The sequence below is a fragment of the Hirundo rustica genome, chromosome 18 (assembly GCF_015227805.2).
Source record: "Hirundo rustica isolate bHirRus1 chromosome 18, bHirRus1.pri.v3, whole genome shotgun sequence".
NCBI lineage: Eukaryota > Metazoa > Chordata > Aves > Passeriformes > Hirundinidae > Hirundo > Hirundo rustica.
Window position 1 is genome coordinate 113,058 of NC_053467.1, and position 9,465 is coordinate 122,522.

A 9,465-nucleotide genomic window follows, 5' to 3' on the forward strand; every position below is an offset into this window, starting at 1 on the left:
ACCGGTGTGCAGTGTCACTGGTGTCACAGGTGGTAGCAAACAGGGTGTGACAGCTGAGGTCTGTGTGTGACACTTCCTTTGGGGACCCTCTAACACTCTCTCTCCCACTGCAGGTGCATTACTGTTAGGAGGGATCCTCTATTCCTGGCAGTTCCCTCACTTCAATGCCCTGAGCTGGGGTCTGCGGGAAGATTACTCCCGAGGAGGATACTGTATGATGTCTGTCACTCACCCAGGGCTGTGCAGGCGGGTGGCTCTGCGTCACTCCTTGGCCTTAATTGGACTCTCAACGGTGGCTCCTGTCCTCGACATCACCACGTGGACTTTCCCCATCGTTTCGCTCCCTATCAACCTCTACATCTCCTACCTCGGCTTTCGGTTCTACAGGGATGCTGACCGCAGCAGCTCCAGGAAGCTCTTCTTCTGCAGTCTGTGGCACTTGCCAATGCTGCTGCTTGTCATGTTTACCTGCAAGAAATCTGTTCTGGAGAAGGAAGACAAAGGCGATCTACCTGGGGGAAGTCATGAGACAGCTATGGAAATCAGATTGCCTTAAATGTCAATACCTGTCATCCTCGTGACACATCAGGTAGTATATTTTAGTAATTGCAAGGGGAAATCCTGTGGTAATCTGTTAGAAGAGGAATCATTTTTGCCTAGCAACCACTTCATGTGATAATTTTCTGTTTTCTTTTGAAAGGGAATAGTCAGGAGAGCTTAAAGCATTCAGGGCCTTAGGCCCCTTAACTCATCACAGGTTGATTTAGCCTATGGTTCATGTGCCAGAAGCGCGTCACTTTGGGACGGCCTTCCAAAGTCCCTGTGAGTCATGGTCTCTGTCCTGTTGAGGTAGTTAAAGCTAGGGAGTCACATGTGCACATGTGCCGCCATCAGCCCTGGCAGCCTTGGTGAAGTCATCAGGAGGTGACCATGAATGATTTCTCACCCTTCTTCCCAAGCACCCTTTTCTTTAATTTAAGCTTTGAGGCACATGAGAGGGTGAACTCTTCTCTGAATCTGTGCCATCCCTGCACTGGTATTACACCAAAGCCGTCCGTTTAGGGGGCTTTTTTCAATCAGCTGCTCTTCCCAAGGTTCCCATTCACGTCTGTAGATTTTTAGCTCTCATACATCTGGCACAGTGCTAAAGGAGCGAAGAAAATTGTCTTTCAGCACAACACACATGAGCATTTAAACAGCTCTCCTACAGCACATCCCTTGGACACACTGAGCCATTCTACTCTATTTCCATCACAGGGAACTTCTGACTCCCGTGTGGTTTTACGTCAGTGTTTGAGCCCTGTGTGTCAGATCTTCAGCTGGTAAAAATTACCATTATTGTTTATGGCAGAGAGGCTGTGAATTGTAGAGTATGTGAGAAGCGTATCCCAGAGCCAGGTGGTTGTAAGGCTTTTCCATGTTAATGTGTCTTATGCCAGCCCATTAAGTCTCGGCATCCTTAGACATGCTCTGGACTGGCATCAAGAGCTTGAGCTGTGTTTAATGTCACAGTATAGGTGGTGGCTCAGAAAGGTTTCACTTTGGGGGTAATTAATAGATTTTACAGAAAAAGGGCTGGGGATTTTGATCTAACAGAATGTTCGCTTGCTGATGCAGCCAGTGTCTCTCCAAAGCAATTATTGTGGATGGTCTCCTGAGAAGAATGCATTATCTCTGTTAAATGATATGCTGAAGAACATTTCTGGTCACAGTTTAACATGCTTGTGATCCTGCTGCTCAGCTGTGGCTCACCCTCATCTTGCCTGGAGCTGTCTGTGACCTCCTGGTGTGGTCCCAAACACAGCAGTATCGGGGGCAGACAGAGACAGCGATAGTTTATTGTGGTGGTGCCTGTTATGTCTTGGTGTATTTTTATGCCAAAATTTCTTTCCCATCCTCGGCAGAAGGATGATCACTGATACAAAGATACAGCAATACCTGAAAAGGAACACACTGTCGAGCTTGATCTCACATAAGGCCCCTCAGGAAATATCACAAATCTGCCACCACCCGTGTATCACACTGACATAAAACCTTCCCTGGCTGCTGTCATGATCCAAGCCTGGCTCCTGGTCTCAGTTATGCTGGTGTAAATTAGGAGTGACACAGTTTAACCTCTGTTTTCTGGCAGTGGTGCTTGCAGGAGCAGGGCCACCTGTTTCTGTGGCTCTTAAATAACTGCCTGCAAGATTTGGTGACTTGAGTGATTGCAGGTGACAAGATGGCGCTCCCTCACTGTCTGATAGACTCCACTTCGCTCAAGTTACTGTGGGTGACACTTCATGGAATTGTATGGGAACTGTGCTACTCCTGAATTTGTTTTAAAAATGTGTCCTGTCTTCTCTGCAATAAAGTGCATATTGTCCAAAAAGAGATGAGTGCTCCAAATATGTTTGAAACTATTCACTTCTTGTTGAAACTCTGGTCGGATTCAGTTAATTGCGAAGGTATTTGGTAGTTTTGGGGCACTTCTCACAGCAACAATGCTCTTGACCACTGCAAGAATAAGGACAGCTTGTGAAATACTGATTTATTGGGTAAGCAGCGCACTGAAACTAAATCACATGTGAGTGGAAAGGGCTTGTGCAAAACCAAAGAATTTGGTCAACCTTTAGGTGGGAGACAAACCTGAAAAGAGCAGATGGCTCACAGAAAACCACAGATTTTCCTCCCAGAGGGTCAAAGTGGTGCTGAGACAGGAGGGTTGTGGGTTTCTCCTAAGTCATTATAGAGCCACGTTTCAGAGGCCTGCAATTCCTGCGTGCTGCTGAGGAATTCCATTCTGATTAAAGGTCTCAAGGACATGCCTGTGGTTGTGTTCTGAAGAGTCATCTTAATTTCTTGGACCAAAATGTGTAACATTCACAGAGTTTAGGGCTGGACAGGAGCTTTGTAATCATCACTGAATGTCTGCAAAATGCAGGTCACTGGGTTGCACCAACATCTCCACACCCAGTGGGTCTGGCCTTGAGGGAAGGTGTGGGTTTAGAATCAGTGGATCTGGGATTTAAATGTAAGACTACACCTTATTTAAATTTCTTATTTAAAAAGAAACACTTTCTTTACCTAGGAAGTGTTCTCAGCTGTGCTGCACGTTGACCATGTGTCAGGTGTGGATGAAACTATATGCTGCCATTTTACTGTCTTGAGGAAGTTTTGCTGTTGCATGTGCTTTGCAAATAGACACCTTGCCAAACTGAAGACTTAGCAGGAGACAGATATTGCAGTAGGTGCTCCGAGGTCTCTTTTTCAATATTGCTGGTGTCGCTATGGAAAATGAAAATTCCTGAACTGTCTGCCATCACCCAAGGATGTTTGTGGTCCCTGTGACCCTCCAGGGAGGACTAATGCCAGCCATCCCCCCCCTCCAGCACCGCTGATATTGCTGCCCAAATTCTGCAAGGAAAGAGGCATGAGGTGAGGTGTATGAGGTGCCTTGCTGGGATGGCTTTGCACAGTGTATAAACCTGGGCTTTCTGCATCTCTATGCTGGGCTGGGCAAACATCAGGTTTTGAGGGCTTGAACTTGAAACAGCAGTTCCTGCATGGGAATACAATGTTGTTTTTCTCTTATCCCATTTGGATAACTCAAGTATGGTTGGTTGTCACTCTCTCTTGGTTACTCAGAACTCCCCATGAGCTGGTCCTGCAGAATCACAGAATGGTTTGGGTTGAAAGGAGCCTTAAAGACCATCTTGTTCCAACCCCCAGCTGTGGCATACCTGTTCTTTATGTGGTACTGAAAAAAAACAGGAGTGGTGTGCTGTGTCCCTCCTAGCCCTGGGTCTGCTGGTAGCTGAGAGGGTCCCATCTCAGTGTTGCTGTCGCAGGAGGCAGCTCTGCATCACCAGAAGCCTGCACTGGAGCTCATGGAGGAATCTGAACCAGTGACTCAAGAGGATGAAGCTGGATTTTGTCTATTTGAACTTTAAATCTTTTATGTGGTTTTGTTGATAAAACAGTAACCATGAGGCTCAGGAGATCTTCATCCTTTCTAGATCTCTGTAGAAGAAATGCGCTCCAGCTGTAAAATAGGGATGGAGGTACCTCTTGTTGGAGGAGGGAACAGCTCATGTCTCTGTCAGCCCATTGTTCTGAACAGCCCTGCAAGATGAGCTCTGGGTAAGGCTTTGAGGAGTTGCAGGGAGACTGTGTCCCTTCCTCTCTCCCTTGCCCTGGCATTCAGCAGATCACGGAGCACAGCACTGGCCTGACAGGGTGGTGTGGGGAGCTGAGCTATGTGACTGGAAGCTGCCCTGAGCCCTCAGGTTCACAAGGAGCCCCAGGCCTTGTGAGCTGTCTGTGGTACCTCAGCAGAGCAGGCATCCTGGTGCCCCTGCCAGAGAGGCGTCCTGGCACAGCAGGCATCCCAGCACGGTAGGCACTTGATGGAAAAAAACGCTCTGCTCTTTTTTCCAGCATGAGCGAAGAAACCCAGTCCCTGTGCTCACAGCACTTCCCTTCTTTTTTCCCCCACTGGGCTTTTTTTTTTTTTTCTCACTCCCTGTATCAGTCTCTGGTATAATCTGGCCCAGCAGAGTCACACATTCACACTCTCCTGGCTTCAGCAGCACTCCCCACTCAGCCAGGCCATGGCATTTCAAGGCTTAGACAAAACGTCCTTTTCAGTTCTAACAGTCCCAGGAGAATAGGAATGGAAACGGTGATACTGTTAGAAATCATTACCGTTACAGATAGAAAGCATGTCCTGGTTGCTCTGCAGAGGTGATTAGATATTCCCTCTTCCTTGGAAATGCAGGGTGTCTACAGACCACTTTACTATTAAAACAGAGATACCAGCACTGTTTCCTGCAAGCAGCTCTGCTGGAGATGGTAATTCTATATGGTCCATTGCTGTATGTCTCCAGTGGCATTTTGAGTCACGGAATTTCTTAACCAGGCAAAGAGTCGGTCCTGGTGAGGGCTCAATGGGATGCAGGATGCAGCTTGTGCTGCCCGTGGGACCTTGAGTCAGTTATTTGCCTCTTGGTGCTGCAATTCCTTCTTCCCATCGTGGCAAGGTCAGTGCTGCAGGGCAGGGCTTGTCCCCCAGGGGTACATGCCCAGCATTTGGTCTCGCCCAAGGTAAGTCAGAGTCTGCTTCTAATGTTCATTATCTCCCAAACAGCGTGGGGTTAGTTTGGAGTCAAAGGTCACAACTGTGTTGTGAGTTCAGAAGAGTCATCTGTGACAACCCTCCTCCCTGAGATCCCTCAGACTGTGCCCTTCTGGGTGATTCCCTCGATGTTTTTTAGACCCCTGAAATAAAAGTACTACAGGCTTCTGCGTCTCCAGCAGGAGGTTTAGTGAGTTTCAGAGTTGCCTTCTGAACCCTTCTGTTCACAGAATCCCAGAATAGCTGAGGTTGGAAGGGTCCTCTGGAGATCACCTCATCCAATGCTCTGCCAAGGCAGGGTCACCCAGAGCAGCAGGTGATACAGAAATGTGTCCAGGTGGAATTGGAAGGGAGACAGGGAGAGTCCATACCCTCCTTGGAAATTCCAGTGCTCTGCCACCCCTCAGTGGAAGTAAATTCTTTCTCATATTGAAGTGGAACTTCTTGTGTTTTAGTTTATGGCCACTGCTCCTTGTGCTGTCACTAGGCTCCACTTGAAGAGTCTGGCACCGTCGTTTGTCACCTCTGTTTTCTGCTTCCAGACTTCACCTGTTTGTGCTGAAGATTTTACAGCCTGGCTCAGCACCTTGGGCTACTTTCCAGTATTTCAAAAAAGTACAGTTCATCTGTTTCACAGAACAGGGTGGGCAAAACAAGCTGTTTTCCCACATTGTGGAGATGTTTTCCTACCGTTCCTAACCAGTTCTGGCACCCCCAGGCCCTGGAGCGAGAACTGACGATTTGGCAGCGGCCTCAGGTTGGCACATTAAACCATTCTGGGAAGGTGCTGAGTGTTTCTCCTGGTGCCTGAAAGGTTGTGGCTCCCGAATGCTTGTTTGAGCATTGCTGAGCGTTCGTAAGAGATGCTTTGCCTGTGGTGGACATGGATTGTACTGGGGAGCTGGTGAGGAGTTGCTGCCATGGGATCTCCCAGCCTGACAGGATGGGCTCCAGCACTGAACTTCTGGTGCAGGATTGGACACATGGCACTCAAAGCTCATTTGCAAAGAAGTGTGTGGTTCAGAGACCCATCTTTTGGGTTTTTTTAATCGCAGAGAAAGATCAAGATTTTTGCTGCTGAGAAAGGCTGAGAGGTATTTGGTGTGGGTTTGGGTTTTTTGGTTGTTTTTTTTTTTCCTCCGTGGAGAGGAAACACTGTATCAAATTAAAGTTGAAACAGCGATGCAAATAAAGTAATTAAGGCATTTCCGCAGTGCTTCCTGGAGAGCTGCTGGACTGCGTCCAGACTGGGGAAAGGAGCAGCCTGGGTTTATCAGCTGCATTCCAAGGTTTGGATGGATATTTGTGCTGCAAAGCTGCCAAGGCCATCCCTGCACTGAACCACTCCCAGCAGCACTAAAGGGAAATTCAGGCATGCCAGGGGGAAGCAGGATGGCTGGGGTCACATAGTCATTCAGCAGCAGAGAGGAATATTGTTTAGGTCTCTTCTCCCTCGTCTGACTGCTCTGGCCTGGTTGTTACTTGCACTTGGCTTTCAACGGGAGCAAGGACTGGCAGGAACTGTTAATATGTTGGGAGTGAGGCTTATTAACCCTTCTTACTTCAAAAATGAGCATTGAGGGGAGTGTAGTGGAAACACCTGCAGGCAGATGTTCCCACGCCATCTCTTCCCTGAGCTACTCAGAGCTCTGTACAGGGTGTAGGTCAGTCCTACACCCTGTGGGACCCCTGCCAGTCCAGGCAGTGCCTCTAGGGCTGTCAATTGATGACGAATGCCTGTGTTGTAGGGTGGGAGGGTGTCTGTTCTCTGTGGTGTAACTGCTGCCCGGCAGGTCCCCAGGAGTCACCCAGCACTGCGTCCCACTCTCCTGCCGGGAGCGACTGCTTCCTGCAGGGATTGTTCCGTGGGGGTGTTTGGGAGGTGCCCGTGGGCGAGGTGAGGAGCCACCGGGCTGGAGGAGGTGCAGCTGAACGAGATACCTGTAGACCTGAGCCTTGGTGGCGTCTGTCTCTGGAGCCGTGACCACGCCAGAGACGCCGTCGGACCACACAGCTCAGAGCTCTGGAGACGGTCCAGCGCCGCCCGCCGCTCGTGTGCCTTTCTTAGCGTGGGGACTGCCGGAATGCCGCGCTGGACGGACGGCCAGAGGGACGGGGATTGCCGGGATGTGCGGGCCCAGTCTCGTTTGTCTGCGGTGGTGGGAACTCCCTCTGTTGACTTCTCCCGAAGTTGCATCCGTTCATTCAGCGGTGTCCCTGGCTCCGGTAATAAACAGCGCCTTCTGTAAGTCTGTAGCCCTCAATAAACCACAGAGCAGACTGATTATTGCTGCTTTTGTAGCCTTTGCAGAGCTGTTTTTATTTATAATTGCACCCCGCTGATCTGTTCATAATGATTTTCCCTGCTGCATCCCACGCAGTCCAGTGCTGCAAAGCCACATTTTCATAGTAACTGTTGTTGGTTTTAATCACTTGTTATTTGGATGATATATTAATAGCAGTATCTCTGTGAAGCTTTAGAGTGTTTTCTTTTTCAAAACATTTACAATAAAAGCTAAGTGTTAGCCCTAATAACACATCTGTTTCCTTTGGCTGCCTCCTCCAGCGATGAATACAATTAGCTGCGTGCTCTGTGGAGAGCCCGTCTCACCCGGTCCTGTCCTGCCTCCTCCCCGGGGCTTCTCCTGAACCTCTGATTAAAAGGTGTTTGGGACCCCAGTGAGAATAAGAGTGCTTGAAAGGCACGGTGTGATTGGAGGAGTGTGAGCTTGTAATTGCCCATGTGCAGACTGCAGAAGGCTGTAATAATCCCAACTATATTTTGCAGATGTTCGTTTGTGTTTTGCATTCTCCTAAACCCCAAATAACCCATCACACCTTATTTCCCAGTGAGGAAGGGTGGTGAGGCTGGATGGTTTGATGTTTTGGGGATGAGAAAGCACTAGTGAATACAGAAATAAAACCAGAGCTGTTGCGTACTGAACATTCTGAGCCTATGGGTGGGGAGGAGTGGAGTGATGCTCTTTATTTTAGCCATTTATGGGGGAAACCACAGCTCCCAGCAAAACCCATCTTTGCTGTAAGTGGTTTGAATGGAACACTTAACTCACTGTGGCTGGTGCCTTTAATTTCATTCAGAAGGTGACTGTGAATGGACTCCTCACCCACTTCAAAAGGCCATGGCAGTGTGTCCACTGTGGTGCAGGTCATTCATGAACACTACAGGAGATGTGAAAACATCTGCTAGGTCCATGCCTGCTCCTTTCAGTACAATCACTCCCCTTGCTAATAATTGTGTGTTCTGTCATCTAGAAAGGGATCTTGGGTTCATCCCAGGTATTCTAATGCTAATTTGTTTAGTTAAAAAGGAGAGGCTGAACAGATGTGAACCATTTGGTTAGGTTGTAGTTCATTTGTTAAGAAGTGCAAAGGATTCTTGGCAGGATATTAAATATTACCTTGACTGATCACAAACACTTCATATTTCAAGAGAGGAAGGGAGGTAGGGACTGCACTCCGTAAATCAGCCTTTTCAAAGAGACAGGAAAAGGCAAACATTTGATAAATCTGTGTCATTATACTTAGAGATCAAAGGGAGTTTTACATTTGTATTTGTGCAACTGTCAACCTAGGAGACAATAATAACAAACATAGATCTCTGACAGCTTTATAAAAATAAAAATTAGCCAGTTCTAATCTGTAATTATCTGGGAACTGTGCGAGGCAGGAGGTTGCTCATACTAGAGCTTTGCTGAGACTGTGAGCAAATGTTAAGTCATTCAAAAATACATTAGGAAGTTCTGTGGGCAAGAGGTTGCCAAAGCCACTGGGTGGTAGCAGGGCATGGCCGCTGCATCTGCAGCCCTGGTTTTATTCACGGAGCCAAATTAGGCAGGCATGGGGTTACCAGAGCCAGAGGTCACCAGGGAAAGCAGCATGAAATTCATTCCTTTATGATGAAAATAGAGAATGGTGAAAATAATATAGAATGATGGAAATATGTAGTGATGAAAATCATTCCTTAATGATTTTCCAGCAAATTATCTACAAGGAATCTACCTGAAGAATCCCTGAAGGCAGGAAAATTTCCATCTGTGGGCTCCCTCCTGCTTGCCAGTGAGTTACAGCTCCATGTCTGATACCTTCCATAGCCCCACATGGCGTTGTTGGCCTGGATGAGCCCTCCCACTATTCCCAGTGACTGGTCCACTCTATACAGCTCAGTAAGTACAGGACTGGAGCCAGAGGCTCAGGTAACTCAGGGAAAAAGCCTGGGAAGACCCCAGAAGGGGTTTGCAAGCAGCAGAAATAAGAGGAAACCTAATGGGGACTGCAGTGGTTATTGCTTTAATCCAGGGCAGAATTTAATCCAGGGCAGAGGAACTGAA

At 48.0% G+C, this 9,465-nt stretch overlaps 1 protein-coding gene across 3 annotated transcripts in view; it reads left to right on the forward strand.

The window, feature by feature from the left end:
- Positions 1 to 2,371, forward strand: part of LOC120760917 (protoheme IX farnesyltransferase, mitochondrial) — a 92,950-nt gene extending 90,579 nt beyond the window's left edge. For all 3 annotated transcript variants that reach the window (XM_040081684.2, XM_040081683.2, XM_040081685.2), the window contains exon 7: positions 114 to 2,371. In XM_040081684.2, the coding sequence (XP_039937618.1) occupies positions 114 to 556 (443 nt within the window). In that variant the 3' untranslated portion in view covers positions 557 to 2,371. The remainder of the gene's footprint in view (positions 1 to 113) is intronic.
- The last annotated feature ends 7,094 nt before the right edge of the window (positions 2,372 to 9,465 follow it).